General features: G+C 31.7%; 3 protein-coding genes across 6 annotated transcripts; 1 reads left to right on the top strand and 2 right to left on the bottom strand.

Moving 5' to 3' along the window:
- Window positions 1-609: 609 nt before the first annotated feature.
- LOC111305129 (classical arabinogalactan protein 26-like) lies at window positions 610-1,442 on the top strand. The gene has a single exon (XM_022902361.2). It carries the CDS (start codon window positions 764-766, stop codon window positions 1,187-1,189), a length of 426 nt encoding a protein of 141 aa, XP_022758096.1. The 5' UTR covers window positions 610-763; the 3' UTR covers window positions 1,190-1,442.
- An 84-nt stretch (window positions 1,443-1,526) lies between these two features.
- LOC111305128 (protein NETWORKED 3C-like) lies at window positions 1,527-4,948 on the bottom strand. 2 transcript variants are annotated; one of them, XM_022902359.2, is made up of 3 exons: window positions 4,795-4,948; window positions 4,001-4,127; window positions 1,527-2,449 (listed from the first exon to the last, which is right to left on the bottom strand). In XM_022902359.2, the coding sequence occupies exons 2-3, from the start codon at window positions 4,101-4,103 to the stop codon at window positions 1,698-1,700; spliced, it is 855 nt and encodes a 284-aa protein (XP_022758094.2). In that variant the 5' UTR covers window positions 4,104-4,127; window positions 4,795-4,948; the 3' UTR covers window positions 1,527-1,697. The 2 variants fall into 2 exon arrangements, with proteins under 2 accessions (XP_022758094.2, XP_022758095.2); XM_022902360.2 differs by having other exon boundaries at window positions 4,001-4,272; window positions 4,795-4,947.
- A 918-nt stretch (window positions 4,949-5,866) lies between these two features.
- On the bottom strand, window positions 5,867-13,590 carry LOC111305126 (sodium/hydrogen exchanger 1-like). Of its 3 annotated transcripts, none has more exons than XM_022902351.2 (15): window positions 13,353-13,590; window positions 12,528-12,736; window positions 12,280-12,398; window positions 11,902-11,999; window positions 11,155-11,214; window positions 10,697-10,743; window positions 10,422-10,616; window positions 9,596-9,642; window positions 8,921-8,987; window positions 8,689-8,789; window positions 8,461-8,562; window positions 8,025-8,163; window positions 7,885-7,947; window positions 7,246-7,329; window positions 5,867-6,759 (listed from the first exon to the last, which is right to left on the bottom strand). In XM_022902351.2, the coding sequence occupies exons 2-15, from the start codon at window positions 12,660-12,662 to the stop codon at window positions 6,430-6,432; spliced, it is 1,587 nt and encodes a 528-aa protein (XP_022758086.2). In that variant the 5' UTR covers window positions 12,663-12,736; window positions 13,353-13,590; the 3' UTR covers window positions 5,867-6,429. The 3 variants fall into 3 exon arrangements, with proteins under 3 accessions (XP_022758086.2, XP_022758087.2, XP_022758090.2); XM_022902352.2 differs by lacking the exon at window positions 13,353-13,590 and adding an exon at window positions 13,149-13,296; XM_022902355.2 differs by lacking the exons at window positions 11,902-11,999; window positions 12,528-12,736; window positions 13,353-13,590 and having other exon boundaries at window positions 12,280-12,393.
- Window positions 13,591-17,468: the final 3,878 nt, after the last annotated feature.

Here is a 17,468-nt window from a genome sequence, read left to right as displayed (position 1 = left end):
CTTTCGAAGAAACAAAAATAATAATGTTAAGAAGTTTGAAAATGGCCTACGATTCAAATAGTACTAGAAACTGTCCAAAAATCCAAACAATAATAGAAGCCGAAAAGTTGAAAAATTTCTCTCTTTCCCATAAAATGGACTTTTGTAATCATTGACCATTAAGGCCTTATGATTAATTCCTTCAACCACTCATTTTGAATGTTCAAGTGTCGAACAGAAATCAGTTGCTTTCACTGACTGTGTTTTTCTCTTAGGTTATTGAAAAGAAACTCCGGGCAACGGAAAAATGTAGCACTTTTCCAAAACCAGGGCAGGCATTACTCAAAACCAATTTATTTACGAATTTTTAACTCCATTGTCATGACCTATTGTTTCTTTTATAGGTTTAGTTCTCTATTTTTGTACCAGAAAGCAAGAATGTCACGGATGAAACATAGCCAAAAACAATTCAGTGGAAAAGGATAAAGGACACCCGGCTATCATCATGTGCTCGAGAGGAAAATAACATATCCACATTGTCTGGTAGCCAATCTGCGGACCTGTATAAAAGTTGCCAAATCATCTGTTGACATACAGCTCTCTCTCTCTCTCTCTCTATCTCATGTCCCCACCAGCACTTCCTTAGCTTTAAACTTTTTAAGCCTTAATCATGAACCTCATCACATTCTTCTCAATATCATTTTTTGCATATACTCTCTTCTTTCTCCATATATTCATTTATTGAGGTTTCATAATTTGGGAATTTATACCAATTCATCATTCAATGGCTTCGCTTTGGTCACCCTGGGGAATATTGTTCATGGTTTTCATGGCTTGTTTTTCTTCACTAGCCTTATCTTCATCTCACATACATGTACAATACTCCACCATATCAGCTGCACCTGCATTCTTGCCAAGTACTCCTCTAGCCTCTTCTCCAAGTTTACCCCCAGATATTGAACCTCTGTTCCCTACTCCTAAAGGTATGGCACCTTCTCCAACTGATTCATCACTGCCCACAATTCCTTCAAGCCCCAGCCCTCCAAATCCGGATAATATTTTGGATCCTGGTCCTGGTTTCGCACTTTCACCATCTGACTCTTTGCCAAATTCCACTTCGGTTTCTCTAACTTCAGCTCGAGCTCTAAAATCAACATTGTTTCTTAGTTTGCTGGTGCTTTGCTTATTGCAGCAGCTTTCTGGTGTGTGAGGTACTGTTGTTGGCAAACGCAATTATTGTTCCTAGTGCCTTCACTTTCTCTTTTTTATGTTTTGTGTATTTCTTTTTTGTAGTGTGATGTTTGGTAAATTAAGTGTATTGCATTGTTGCAAGCTGTGATTAGATAATAATGTCATAAACAAATGAAGTCCTCTCCATTAATGTACGTTGAACCATAAATCAATAGAAATGTAGCATAAAGATTTTTACTTAGACCAATAGAAGCTCTGTTTTGTTCCAAAAATGCTTATATAATTAGTTCAAAGACTACATTAAGTCAAACTTCTGTCAAATTAAGGAAACGAAGAATAAAAATCAAAGAAACAAATAATAAAAACAGATCACTCCTCAGAAGTAACACATAATAACTAATTAGATGAGTTTAAAGGGGAATTCCCCCACCTTCTCCTCTCATGTACACCACTATTGCTAATCTGGACCGCTGTGTTTCTACAGGATATATGTATATGCTACTTGCCTTAATGTAACCAAACTAAAACTACAGAGCAACAACACTAGCATGAGACTTCAGAGATCCATTGAATAACATCCCAAAAAGTCCTCCCTTTAATTTGCTGAATTCAAGGGGACTCCATTTCCTGGGGGATTCTTTCACGATACTCTTCTTGAGCACCATATTCTCATCCTTGAGCACTTGGACAGCCAAACTGAGTTGCCTAATCACCTCTCTCTTCTCTTCATCTTTCTGCATTAATTGAGCCTTCTGAAACTTGTTCTCTTCTTTCAGTCTCTCTACTTCTTCCCTTAGCTTCATTACTTCATCACAGACCTCACTTGAAACTTCTTCTGTTACTTCTTGATCAAGTAGGGTTCCATCTTCCTTTTGAACATCTTTTATTATTATATCGGTTTCGCATTTGTCTTCCTGCTCAGGATCCCCAACTTCTTCCTCAGTTTCATGTTCAGGGTCATCAACTTCAGATTCAGCATAGTCTTCAGAATCAAAAGTCTCAGAGTAGCTATCATAGGTTTTATCTGTCACATTTGGTGTCTTCTCTGAGAGGTACTTCATGGAAGAAAATGGGGATCCTAATGCTGTTATGAGACGAGTTCCAGGGTCTGACTTAGCTTGATCATACCGCTCAGCAAGCGAACGGTGGGCTCGGTAGAAATCTTCAACCATGCTAATCAACTCAGGCCGCTTCTTGTAATACATTTCTGCACGTTGAGCAAATGAATCTGCGTCTTCCTCTATCAATTTTAGCATCGCCTTTGTCTTCGTGTCCAGCTCTGACATTCATGTAAATCATTTCGTCATTTAAGCAAATGGAGAGAACAAACAAAACATGCTAAAAGAAATTAATTGAGGGAAGTTCAATAAATTGGTAAATTTTACTGTTTCTCCCCGGTAATGTCCTAATGTTCTGGCCTTTCAATCAAGCAGATATCTTTCGGATGTCAAGTATATACAAGAGACGGAGAAAAAGCAAAAGAATTGCTGATTAAAAAAACAAAAGAAAGAAAGAAATAACTGCTGATTAAAATATGAGTCCAGGGTCCTACCCACTTCTTCAGTTCTTACAGAATCTATACTTTGTTCTTTAGAATAATCCTTTTGTAATTAACCTGATTGCAATGGGTCCAATTCATTATTAACTCATAAAAGAGTGCCTTTAGAGGCCTAATGACTTAAGCTGCAAAGGTAATCTCAAAAGTTAGTTGGAGGAAAAAGTGGGAAAAATATCAGTGCTTGGCGAGATTTAAATTTCAGGGTCCTGTACAGTTAGGACCACACACATGTACAAATTAAAGCCTGTCAGATCTTAGACCATAGAAATTAGAATAAACATCCGAACCCAAGTCATGAAGATTAAGATATTATCCCTCAATACAGGAACCATATGTCACTTGTTCCACTACCCGCTTACCATCTCTTTGGACCCCTGAACCACCAGCACATCTTTGGCTCAAGATCAGAGTCCAGTACCAAGCAATTCCAGGTTGTTACCCAGTCCACCAGCTTGTAAGGTCTCTGATTTCAAAAGGTAGAATCATGAATCCTAAAACTAGATTCACTCCTAGGTCCTAACCTTAATGTTGAAATTTTTAAAGAGATAAGATTATCTATACAATAAGTATACAATTATTGTCCACCCCATACTGCACTCCAGGAGAGAACAGAAAAATGTCTTCCGCATTAAGATAACGACATCTCAGGTTTCCCTTAAGTCTCTACTAGTGTCTCAGGGGGGAAAACAAAAATGCTTTACTGGTGGAACCTTCTGTTACCAAGATAAGGTGAAGTAATCAGAAACATAAGGCCCTACCAATCAGCCATTAGGCAGGCATCAAAACACTTTTTAAAATTACTTAGTATAAATTAACTTCTTGTTCTCAGTCCTTACTCTTTACCATCCAATTCTCATGAACCCATTGCAGTCCCACCACAAAGATCTCTTGTTTTTATCTAAGAAAAAAGTGATCTATCACCTCAAGGTTAACCCACAGTCTTTCTCATTATTTCTTTTTTTTTTTTTTTTCGGGGGTGGGGGGGTTAAGCATTTCTCATTATTTCAGTTCACTTGCAAGTCAAATCTTTTTACATACCTAAAAGTGACAGTGCTGTAGAAAAAGCAATTCAAGAAACTTTGAAAAATTAAAAAAAAAAAAAAAAAGCACATGCCTCCCCAACGGTCAAGAAACAGGAAACATCAAGAAAGCTTCAATAATAAAGAAACCTTGTATTCGAACTGCTAGCACCCAAAAAAAAAGGGAAAAAGAAAAAGAAGATATCTGAGATGGTAATATATACATAAAGTAAAAAAGTGAGATGGGTTTTACCAGAAAGAGTGGATTGGAGCCATGGAGAGCGCTTTGAGCCGTTGTGATGACTATCAAACCACCACCAACGTGAAGTTTCCATCTTGTTCATCATTTGCACCATCTCCCTCTTGTCTATCTTCTTTACCTTAATTGACAGAATTTTGAAAACCAAACGTCAAAACTCGAAAAGCTGAAACCAACGCCTACACCCTTAAGTGTCAGATTTTACAGTAAAGAACGACAAAAATGATATAATGGCAAGAACCAGAACTACCCCTCCTTATTTATGCCTGCAAAGGCGAGAAAACAGGGAAACGTTTATGAAAGATAAGACAGAAAAGGCTAATATAGTCAATTTAGACATAAAAACAATTGGCGGAAATTTCAACATTCAAACCTGCCAAATACAATAAAAAAAAAAAAGTTACAAAACACAGAAGAAACTAATTATTACTGCCATATATATCAGAGAAAAATAAAGAGAAAAATATTTATATGGAAAGAGATCTTCTGCTTCAATCTAGTGGCCCACTGGCCCCTTGAAGATTTCTGATTAGAATAAGTAATGAGGAATCAAATGCCCTGAAGACAAAGTCTTATTCCCTCAAATAAAACACAATCACTTCACTGAAAACTCCCATTACTGGACAGAGTTTCAACATCCGAGTTTATAAAACCAGGAAATATTAAAAAAAAAAAAAGGAACTCTTGTACACAATTAAACCTGCTACACTGTAAAGCATGTTGCGAAGAAGAGATGTATAATAAGAATAAAAATGTAGAGAAGAAAAGGAAAGACAAAACAAGGTTACCCAGAAAAGAGTTGGTTTTCAAGTTGAGAAATGAGAAGGAGCGTTCCTCCCTAGTCTCTCTCTTTTTTCACTCTCAGACCTCAGCCTCTTAATTGAGAGATGAAGTGACAGACATTGTTTTAAATACAGTTTCCTCCGATTTCTAATTCCATTTTGTCTTCTTTTATTGCTAGGATTGCGGTCTGTCCAATCACCTTTCACCACGTGTTAGACGCCGAATATTTCGTGAAAACAAAAAATCCTTTTAACTCCATTAATTAATTCGACTTTCGCTTTTACCAAACTACCCTCTATTTACATTTGGTCAGGCAATTTTTCTTGTTTTTTCTTTATAAAACAACTATTATTATTATTATTAAATATTGAGTATACTTGATGGAAATATTAGTACTATAATAACTAAATTAATAAAATCTTAAGGTTTACCTAGAACAATGGAAATATGAAGTATGATTAGGCTATGAAAAAGTGCTTTGGCTTTGTTATTTTCCCATATAAAAGGAAGGCATTGGTGGATGAAACAACCGAGGTTTCATATCATGGCTGTAAGGTTAACGGTTACTACTTTTATTTTTTATCTTTCGGCTGGTGGATCTTACTAAAAATTCTAAACCCCTATCTTGTGGAATTCTACAGTGAACGACGTGCATTGGGCAAGTCTATTTTGGTGGTTGGGTTTCAGGGTTTTATCCCCTATAATAATTTGGCTGTAATTCAGACATTTGTGTCGGAATTGAATTGGATGGACATGTTCCCAGCGGACATCATGCAGAGCGTAGCTGGGCTTATAAATATAGATAGATTTTCTTCTTCTTTTTTCTTACCAAAAAAAATAGATAGATTTTCCGTAACGGTCGAAAATGTCAGACTGACGTCAGAACCTTCCAATTCTGATTCCCAACTGAAGCCAGAAATGGTGACAACTAGTCTCTGGCATGAATTTAAAAAAATAACTTAATGCCATACTGAAGACAAATTCAATGATGGGTTTTGACAGTCGCGGCCAGTCGACGATACAAAAAACAAATGTCTACATCTGGAACTTAATGGAGCAGATTGCATCGAAAACCCGTTAGAAAATATCTGAACCTTCTGCTATTTCTTTCTCTTCCAAAAAAAAAAAATTGGAAAAAGAAATTCCTCTATAAAAAAAATCCATATAATACTTGGTGGCAAAACCATTGTCAAAAGGGTTTTAAAAGTACATGCAGAATATTGAATATTTCACATTTTTCTGCTCCCTGACGGGGTAGAATAAGAATGTTATTGTCAGTTGAGAGGTTGACCTCAGATAAATGCCTGCAAATGATTTTTCTTGACGTACTCATCCACTCCTCAGGAGACTTTATGACTCTCTGGCTTTATATGACATTCCTTGTATGTTTTATGGTGGAATATTATAAAGCTAACCCACCTGATTCTGAATTGAGGAAGAGGGTACAAATGTACCATCATCTCTCTCGTCATGTTTTCCACCATGCAATAACTCTAATCAGTATTATTTACACAAGGCATGTTATCCACCATGCAATAACTCTAATCAGTAATACATATATATATATGCATAAGGCCGATCCTTAAATCTCCCTATCTCTTTTTTTTTCAAATTCAAAATTCAGTGTATGGTATTTGTAATCAGTGAAGAAGTGGTTCTGTTGGTGAGCCAGGAACATATGGCGCAAAACCTCTCCCACCAAACACGGGGCGCATGACACTGTCATCAAACTTCCGCCAGTAGTAGTGGACTGTATGAGCCGGGGTTGTCAGGAGCATGCGTAAGCTGGTTGGACGGGGAATGCTGTCACCACCCATTTCAGAATCTGCAGTTTGCCCGTTGGCAATAAGTGGAAGATCTGTCACCGGCTTAGAAGGAAAAGAATCAAAAGATTCAGAGGAGACGGGGCTGCTAAGATGCTTGCTTGGCAGCAGCAGCCTTATTAGAGGCTTAGTCATTAATCCGAACACCTGAAATGAAGAAAATCAAACTTCAAAGAAATGAACGTTACAAGCTAAATTTGATGCATGCAACATTATTGTAGAGCATTCTTCCAAAGATTTGGTAGCAAACACAGCAAATAGCATGGGGTAATTGTAGCTTTTGAGAGAAGCAGTAGCCCACAGTTATTCAGCAGCTAAAAAAATTGAACGCTATACAAAAATCCCCGAAAACAGTTGTAAGATATCTGATCTATGCATGCTAGTAAAAGCATGGTTAGTGACTTAAAGCCAAGGAAATAAAATGGCCATTGAGGAAAACATTTTACAAGGAATCACAACCAAATGTGACATCCAATTTCCATACTACCAAAACTTGAGAGAGACGTACAGGTGGAGAGAAACCCATGCATTAGCCCAAACCAATCAAGATAAAGTTTTTATTAACAAAATTATGCAGAGTACATCTCATCATTATTACTAAGAAACAGTCCCAACTTAAAGATAAGTCCTTACCACAGTGCTAAAAAGAACAACAGTGATGGTGCTGGTTATCATAATGGCATTTCCACGCAATTGAGTTTGCCCCGATCTGGTAAACTGCATATACATCGAAAAAAAAAATTTTCAACTTAGGTGGCAAGAACCAAAGTGAAAGAAACACAAGAAAACAAATCAGGTGGCTATGCTCCAATTATTTGATTCCTTGCATTCAAATAGAAAAGGATAGTACCCTTTACACAGAAAAAAATATGTCAGTATAACATGCCAAAGCAAATGCACCTGCCAATGACTGAAGTAAATCCATGCTGGTTGCCCAACAATTCACAATTTTTTGGTAGAGATTTCTCAATTTACAGAAAAGCATGCTGCATCATTCCTCTTATTATACATCATTGTTTGATCAGGCACTCAGATTCAAAACTTTAACCATATTTTGCCCAACACTGCAGAACATTATCTCCTCTCACGAGGCAAGCAATTCAGAAAGCCAGCCAATTCATTCTAAGAAAATAAAAATTATGTCTTGCTACTATTATCTTATATTGAGGTCAAAGACACCCCTTTCAAATTATTTATGTTCACCAATTTTTGGACAATAAATCCATCAAAATGCAGAGGTTTTGTAGTCATGCATCCTATTACCTAATTTACCTGATTATAAGCAAGTGCCATGGACACAGAACCTCGCATGAGCCCTGCCCACCATATTATAACCTGTTTGACTTGAAAATGTCAGTGCATCAAGTATGTCAAAGGGAAGGAAAACTCAAAACATGACTCTAAACACCAACCTGTTGCTTCAATGTAAATTTGTCACTCTGAGACCTTTTAATTAAATTGGACAAAAAGGATAGAGGGAACACAGAAGCTGCCCTTCCAACTAGAACTAAGGCAAGCAGTATTGAGCTCACCCCAGCAGATGTTCCAGGACTACAAAAACACACGATATATGCAGATGAATGAACAATTGCTACTAAGAGACATGTTGCTTTGATATGCAAATTACAAACTGATACCATCTAAAGAAAAGCAAGATGCCAAATTGATAACTGATATGCATACTATATTGTACTATCTCCATCACTTGACATGATATAATGGACTTCTTGAAATAGTTAAAGACAAGGGTACAAAGAGTAAATAGGTCAAAATTATATATGCAACAGGGTAAGACTTGACAAGACAAGATCAAATGCAAATGACCTTTGGCCAAAATATAGGCAGTACCTTTTGCTAACAACTTTCCACTTCTCAATATCCAAAGCATCCATACCAACATAGAGGAAGATGAAAATCTCTGATATGAAAGATAATGTTGCAAAAGCATGCCTGCAATAATCAATAATCAGCACAATAGTGTCAAAACATGTCTATTTGGGTTTGACAGGGAGTAACTAAAGAGGGGAAAAAAAATAACTTTCAAACATTTGGGAACTAAATTCCAAATTAACATACTTGGTGGTGACTCTAGAACCTTCAGTCACATTATGCCAGGTGTAGTGTGACATAACAATCCCACAAAAGAACACTGTAAGAATGCTGCTCAAATTGAACAACTGAAAAACAGAATACAATTGCCAACACTGTTATCAAAGAAAATAGGGATATGACATGCAACGTACAAACAGTACCTGGAATATTACAAAGCTAGATCCTTAGGCACTGAGTTATTAAAGAGAATACTTACTTCAGCCATCATATATGAGAGGTAAGCCATGAGAATCATGAGAGCAACTTCACGATCGGTAGAGTGCCTGAAAGTTGGTGGAATATTAGCTACTTAGTTTAAAATGAAAGGAAATGTTATTTGTATAGAGCTATAGGATTCTAATGTCAGGCAGAAAGATAAGATATCAACAGCAAAAAGAGAGAGAGAACAACAGATTCTGAGGAGAATCCTAAGAGGTAGCATTGTAGTAAGAATTCTTAGTTTTTGAGCCATCAGAGCTCTGACAAACATCGTACTAAAACAAGTATAACCTAAATTTATCATCATAAGTTAATCCATGACAAACAATCTATTATGTGAAAATTTAGGTTGGTGATAATCACTTTGTTAATCAGATTTCAATTGACAATTGCTGATATAAATAAATTCGCAAACATTTGACAAGCAAAAATATTAGACCTTGTTAAAGCTCTGAACAGAAAATGCCTACCAACATAGTTGTGGAACTCCAATCCATGCATTGAAACACTCTAACATAGAGCTGTAATGCTTCTGACTAAAAGTTGCAAGCATTTTCATTCTTAACACAATTAAGGGATGAATGTATATATAAACAGGGATAATAAAGTAACTTTTTTTTGCATCATAAAAGATGAGACAACAAGAAAAGGTAATCATTTGCCCTTAACACACCTGCCAATGTACAATTTCTTTATGATGTATGCACTTATTAATCCAACCTGCATGTGAAATTGATGTTATGTTAGATGAATATGTAAAATAAATGCATGTTTCTAATCTCAGATAGACAAAACCCACCAAAAAGGGAAAGACTCAATATGCAAAGTTATTAATATTTGAAAGAAAATGAAAGATACCACACAGCAGGTTTAATGACGCAACAAAAATTGCAATAAGGCAATAGCATATTCATTTTATCGTCAAAGTACAAGTTTTCTTTGAGAAAAACAAAGGAGAAGCTTAAAGCCAACAGCTAATTCATTGATAATCAAAAGATTAAGAGCTCATTGTGATGGTAATTGGCACTATTTACATAAGTAAACCCTAATTATGTATAATCACATGTTAACAATGATTAGAAGAAAAAAATCTTATCTTCTAGCAAGTCTAGATTGTATTGAACGCAGACTTAATAATCTCTTAAGTCTTATTTTGGAAAGACTAAAAGTTTAAACTAGAAATCTCCCTGTCACAACGGCTTTGAATCCCTGGCAATAAATGGAATATAAAGATGTTCACTGCACTTTTTGTTTCAGTTAACTGACTGGTCATATAGGTCTGATACAACTTTTAGCTAAGGTGAAGATATAATGTGTAAATATTAGATAGATGATCTAAGAAGATTATTCATAATACAACATTGAACTTAAAGTATGGATTTTGCAAACAAAGAATAGAAGGTCAAATGATGAAAATAATTTTGCAACCATAAAAAAAAAAAAAAAAATCGGCAGATGCACGCATGAAAAGATACAAAAATTAGAAAGAAAGGTCTCACCCCTACTCCTAGCAATGTGCTTGTAATAAAAAAGTATAAGAAGCTCCCAATGAATTCCATAAAAATGCTTGAGGTGATGTGAGAGAGGTCAAATTTCTGAATTGCATTAAAAAGAACAATCGATGTGGCATCATTTACCACACCTTCGCCAAAGACTATACTGTACAAAAGAGGTGTCTCATCCTGATTAAGCACCTGTACAGAATACAAGATTTATAATACAATGTTTGTTCAACTATTCTTTTCACTTTCACAAACCAAATAAATATTTATACCTGCAAAGTGCAAACAGAATCTGTGGCTGAAAAGATTGCTCCAAGTGCTAAAAGAAGAAACTAACATTAAAAGCCAAAAATAACAACTGTCATGCCTCTAATAAATGTATAGTAACTCATTATGAAAAGTAATATAAGACCTGGTTCTATGAAAAGCATATGTGTCTTTGTGTTATGGGTGTTTTTGTGCGTGTGTGTATCCATGTATTTTGAATAAACTATCTCACCTCAGATGAGACGAAAAAGAAAATGCAGCATACCAATAATGATTCAAAAGAAAAGAAGTTGAGAATCATTTGTTCCTGGTCTTCATAATGCAAGCTACTTCATAATGCAAGGATGAACAATCTGACCCAAACTTTAAACGGTATTTTCCTATGTGCAACTGCCTATCAGTTGAAAGTAAGCTTTAAACTAAGAAACATCAGCAAACTACTAATTAAAGACACAGACATTACCAAGATAATCTCCAATGTCCAGGAAACCAATATTCAATTTCTTAAATAACTGCACGGTACCTGAGATGAGATAATTGTAAAAGTTACAACACAATTAGCCTCAAACACACTCTTTCCTGGTACTAATCAGCGAAAAGATAAATTAACTACCAAAAGGTATTACAATCCAAAGAAACTTGCAATTATTAGTCAATCTTTGTTTTGAACTATTCCTCAGTTCCAACAAAAAGTTTATCATGCTATGCTTATTATAACTTAAACAAGCAATTAAATTTATAGATGCAGTGTAAAAAAAACTTAGTTGATTTAATTGAAGATTATCCTATGAACACCTTGAGAGCATCAAACATGTTATATTCCTTGGGAAATCCTGACAATACAAGTGCAATGCAAGAAAATCCTAGGAATATTTATAAAGATGCCAGAGAAGTTCTAATCCTCAATTCACTTGGAGGATTGTTATACTTGTATGCTTTCAGGGTGATCTGCATGAAGAACAAACTTCTAAGTTTTTCATAACCAACAAATCTTTAAGATAATCTTTGTTTTTCTAAAAAAAATTATAGCCATCAAATTTTAAGGTTTCATGCTACTTTTTAAGTTGTAGTAGGTTAAATTATCTTTAGATAAATTGTCTTTGTATAGTCCAAAATTTTGGAGACTAAAAAATCTAGGTTAAACAGAATGTTATACAATAGTAAAGGGATTTTCTTAAACACTAAGAAATGTTAAAATGTTTGGATATACCTACGGATATGATGACAAACGATATCAAAGTACCAACAGCACCAAACAAAATAATCATCACGAAGTTACGGAAAAATTGCTTCTTTTTGACCTGGAATCTGGTGGATTAAAACAGATCAGATTATCAAACACAGCATTCCAACAATAAAAAGATAAAAAGGGCAGGAATACTTTCAATTTTCAAGAAACAATGTTGCAAATAAAAGTATAAACAAGCCAGACAGTTAGTTTCCACAATCCATAAGATTTTCTAACCTCAAAAAAAAGTGAATGAGATGCATGATGCATCATATTCAAATGATATTTGCAATAGCAACAATCAAAATATTGAGGGCAACAAAACCAAAGACTTCATAGTTTGGCATAAGTCAGACTTACCCAGCATTGAATATGATAGGAGGAAGAAGATATATAAAGAAAAGCTCCTCATTAAATACTAGAATGTGTGATCTCTTTCCTTCAGTGGTAAACAGAATAATAATTCCGGTACAAAAACCCTGCAATCACCCCAAAAATCGTCAAAAAAAAAAATTTTCCCACTACAAAACAACAACCAAATCAAAGACCAACCCAAATCTAAGATAACAACAAGGTTAATTATTTAGGGAGTGATTTGAACAACTCACAATGGAAAGTGCAGTTATTGACTCATTAAACCATCGGTTTTTCTCCAGAAGGTGACCAATCACAATGCAGGAGCAGAGGAGTGCCACAAATAGAGTAATAGAATCCACTGGAGCTTGGTCAGGCTCTAATGTCATCACTGAATGCTTGCGAAGAACAGAGCCCTCAAATCAAATACCCCAAAGTAGCTGCCACAATCTAAATATTTCCACTGTTGGAAACACAAAGATTCAACTCAGTTCTCTAGTTATTGAAATTGATCATATCTCATAGAAATAATAAATTCAAATACAAAAACAACTCTTCGTTAAAAAATAAAGATAATAATAACAAACATTGATAATCTTTAGGTGCTATCAAATCATTAGCATAAAATTGGCCGTTAAACCAAAGAAACGGTCGGATTTTTCTGTTTTCTTGCTTACAATTTTAAACAATGGGAATTGAAAAAAAAAAAAAAGTCGACTGAAGTCAATGAAACTGTTTGACCTAAAACGGAGATCCTTTTTACAGTACAACAAGAGAAAACTAAATAACATTAAAATTTTTAAAATATTCTTTTTTTTCTTTTCAACTGCTTTCTCGAAAACCAAACAAGAGAAATAATTAGTAAGATTACTCACCGAGTAAAATCTAAAACAACAATTTGATTTATCAAACGCAAATAAATCGACTTTCTATACGCTACTTTCTCATTGAAATTTATTCATTCATTAAAAAAGAGAGAGACTAAGGAAACTTAACGACCAAGTATCCCTTCACTTCACTTCCACCAGCATCCAAACAAACAAAAGAAAAGGAAAACAAGAAACAATAAAGTAAATTACCACGAAATTACTCTGCAACTTCGGAGGAAAGCTAGAAATTAAAGAAAAAGAATAAGTGGAGAGGGGGAATGCGGAAATAGGGCTTTTAAAGAAAAAGAAGCAAAGAATAAGTGGGCAAACCACCCCTGGAGAGAATCCGAATATAAACATTGCAACGACTACGAAAGGAGGGAATGTGGATGGAATTTTATAGTGTAGTTGCGGACACGTGAGGCGGTGGAGTTACGTTGATTTCTACCGTACGATTTCGAATCTGACTGTGGAATTCTGAAGAATATGAGTTTTGATGTGGGACCCTATAGCGCCAACTGTTGTCCCTCGGTAAAGAATATCTATTTAAAAAAAAAAAAAAAAGTCGTTGTAGGCTTGAAGTTGATTGTTGATGTTAAAATTACTAATATAGCCTTGCACACAAATAAAATTACTAAAACCATTTATCCTCGGAGACCGACAAATGTCAATTTGTCATTGGATTAGTAATATTTGCTTCATCCCAACTTTGCTGACTCTTTTTCACTTTTCTTTTTTCCTGTTTTGTTTTTAGTTGGAAAGTAATTATGAAAATGGTAAGCATTACATTTATGCCTTTTATTTCTAAAAATAAATATTAGCTATAATTAGGGGAAAGTTGTTTTAATTGTGAATGTGTATGCTAATATATTTGGCACCTACGTTATAACAAATGCAATCTAATTCACAGTAAAAATAATTAAATTTAACGTCACAAGTTATTAAACATCATTTTAAAATAATTTAATTATTTTGATCGTTTAATATTATAATTTTTTATTAATTGCAATTGTATGTGACATGAGACAATCTATTATAATTTTACCTTCCATAAGAATAAGATCATAAAATAAAAATAATTTATAAATTTAAATTTTAAAATAAAATTATTAAAATTTTTATTTTAATAATCAAATTTTAATATTTTAAATATAAAAAATATACATAAATAATTGCAAAACTAGAGCTTGACACCAGCGAGACAAAGATAACGTGAGAGCAAATTAATGAGGTTGGCACATCATTTATATATATATATATATATATATATTATTACAACATATATAATTATTAAAAAGTAATTATTGATATGGACATTTACGTGAATAATTTTTTTTTTGACACGTAAGATAATTCATAAAACTTCTCATTATAATGACATACATATATTTATTAATTTTAAATTATTTTAAAAATATATATTTTAAATTTTATTAAATTATCTAAAATTTTAAATTTTAATAAAAAATTAATTTAAATTTTAATGAAATTATTTTTATCCCATCATTTTGTCTTAATTTAAAATCAATTTTAAAGTAAATTATTTTTTTAATTTATTTACAATTAACATGAATATTTAAATTTATTACAACTTTTAAAAATATTTAATGTCTTTAATATTTTTTATAAATATTTGTTATATTATATTCGACTTTTAAATATATTTCATACAAAAAATATAAATAAAATATAAATAAATACATGTCTTAACAAAGTCATATAAACTTTGACATAAATGAAGACTAGAGATTATTTTCTATATTACAAAATGAGAATTATTTGTCTAACAATTAGTGGATCATATCAACTTAGTCAAAAGGCACATGCATAATTTTCAAAATTAAAAAAATAAAATAAAGTTAGATGTACCAATAACACTTTCACATTTACAACATCTTTTAATTTTTTATGTATAGCTAAATATAATTGATATATAATTTTTACACTATTTAGTCATACGATTGCAAGAATATTTTATAATATAAATTTATGATATATTTAAAAAATTAATTATTAGGAATCCATTTAGATTATAAACTTTGTCAAACCTTTATAATAAAAATGTTAGCAGTATAAAATTTTTAAAATATTTATTGTGAATAGAGTTAAAATATAAAATATCAAAAAAATTAATAGATAAAAGTATAAAATACTAAAATTTAAATATTATTATATGAATAAATATTATTTATAAATAAATTTTTTATTTAAATATGTTTATGGATTAAAATTTATCAAGATTTAAATGAAAATTTAATTTAAATATAAGATAATTAGATAGATAAAATAATTATTTAAATATATTTATGAGTTAAATAAAATTATATAGCTTGATTATTTATCGTATTTTCATTCAACTTATTTTTCAAACAATATTTCATATTTTCACGAAGTTTAACATTACTTTTTTATTATTCTTCAATTTAAGCTAGATTTGTTTTTTATTTATATTTTATATATATTTTAAACATGTTAAAACTTGAATAATATTAATTTATATTTTTATTTAAATTTAAATAAAATAAAAATAATTTGTACATCGCACAAATAACAAACTAATTATTTCTTATATTAAGGTTCCATTTACTATTGAGGTTTAAAAGTGCTCTTGATTAAAAATTTTGTTTTTATGACAACCTCAATGTTAGTTGGAGTGAAATTTTTGAGTTTTATTATAAAAAAGTACGATTTTGCAAACCTAACGCAAAAAATTGTTTGTGGCTGAAAAATACTTTTAGAGGGGATTTTTTTTATCCCCTATAACTAAATTTGTATTAATTTATATATATATATTTTACATTTTAATACATCAATGGCACTTTTCACAATAATATTATAATTAAATTTTTTAAACTATATTTTCCTAATCATATTTTTAAATGTACTTTTTTTAATTATAATTTTTCAAACGCAACAAAAAATTTAAAATTAAATCTTAATATAACATGTAAGTCCCAAACTATAACTTTTAACCAATCACAATCATACTTACATTTGATGTATGAAGAAATTTTATCAACTTTAAACATTTTTCATAGAGATATTTGAATTCAAATTATACTGTTAAATTATTCAGGTACTATTTTTGAAGAAATTTAAACACATGCTTTGATGTGATGAGTCAAATTTTGAGTTTTTTTTTTCTTTTAAGATTTCAATAAAATAATTTATTTTTAATATAATATCATTAAATTTTTTAAACTATGTTAAAATATTATTATATGTCTCACTACTTTTTATATGAATTTATTAGTAATTTTTTAAAATATATCCAATGATTAATGCGTCAACTCTCTAATCCCTCTCTAACTCTTGGCCAAAAAAAAAAAAAAAAAAAACTCTCTAATTCCGCCGATAAGTTTTAAGGATGATAAATGTGATAATTTTTCTTAAATAAAAGTCATTATGTAAACTTGATTTTAATATTCTAGAAGCTCGGATTGGACTTACATAAAGTTAAACCCTGATCCAAAACTAAGGCGGGCTAGCCCATTAGACTCCTCCAATCTCACTCTCTCGCAGTTGACTTAATTATACACGTATACTAAAATAGCATTCAATCTTTTTTATCACATATTTTCCAATGAGTTTGTTTTTTTTACATGAAGTTAGTAAAATATTTTAATTTAATAAAAAGGTTACCATATATTTAAAAAAAAAACTTATATTACATTTTAAAAAATATGTGTTATTTTGTTAATGTTTTTTATTGTTTGTAAATTTTAAAATTTTTATTGGTTTTAATTTTTAATTTTTAATGCACTAATTTTCATTTTTTTTTTATCATAGAAAGTAAACAACGTGGCAAAATGTAATTACTCCAATGACAAATTCACATTTGGCTGTCACCCAAAATAAACGTGATTAATGAAAAAGATAATGAAACTATATACATTTTGTTCATAATGTGAAGTATGCTCTATGATCATGCCATATAAACAATACCTTTTTTTTTTAATTTCAATTTATTAATTTTTAACTCTTTTTTACCAAATATATTACATGAATAATTGTCATTAACTCAGGCATCCTCAAATAAACATTTTTAGACTCTTTAAGTTTCTTTATGTATCCTTACCAATTACTATATTAAAAGTTTTTTTTTTTTTTTATGTTGTCCAAATTAAATGAAATATTATTTTTTCACTACTATGTTTTTACAATAGGATAAAAACCATATTATATCTTGTTTGGTATTTATTTATTTGTTTATTTGAGATGACAATTTTATTTATTTGTTTTGAAGGATGATGACTCAATTTAGTATTGAAAATATACATTTTTTAAATAAAAATAGAAAGATTATTTTATTTATAAAAAAGATCA

Source organism: Durio zibethinus, chromosome 21, assembly GCF_047325235.1.
Source record: "Durio zibethinus cultivar Kanyao isolate XHJ-2024 chromosome 21, ASM4732523v1, whole genome shotgun sequence".
Classification (NCBI taxonomy): domain Eukaryota; kingdom Viridiplantae; phylum Streptophyta; class Magnoliopsida; order Malvales; family Malvaceae; genus Durio; species Durio zibethinus.
The sequence above is the reverse complement of the archived record's forward strand: the minus strand, read 5'-3'. Positions and strand labels throughout refer to the sequence as shown.

Excerpts from the sequence above, each read along its gene's own strand:
- LOC111305129 (XM_022902361.2), top strand. The coding sequence starts at position 764 with ATGGCTTCGCTTTGGTCACCCTGGGGAATATTGTTCATGGTTTTCATG.
- LOC111305128 (XM_022902359.2), bottom strand. The coding sequence starts at position 4,103 with ATGGTGCAAATGATGAACAAGATGGAAACTTCACGTTGGTGGTGGTTT. Across the intron at positions 2,450-4,000 it reads GCTCCAATCCACTCTTTCTG|AGCTGGACACGAAGACAAAG; the intron begins GTAAAACCCATC and ends CATGAATGTCAG.
- LOC111305126 (XM_022902351.2), bottom strand. The coding sequence starts at position 12,662 with ATGACATTAGAGCCTGACCAAGCTCCAGTGGATTCTATTACTCTATTT. Across the intron at positions 12,000-12,279 it reads CCTATCATATTCAATGCTGG|ATTCCAGGTCAAAAAGAAGC; the intron begins GTAAGTCTGACT and ends TTAATCCACCAG. Across the intron at positions 7,948-8,024 it reads AATTTACATTGAAGCAACAG|GTTATAATATGGTGGGCAGG; the intron begins GTTGGTGTTTAG and ends CAAGTCAAACAG.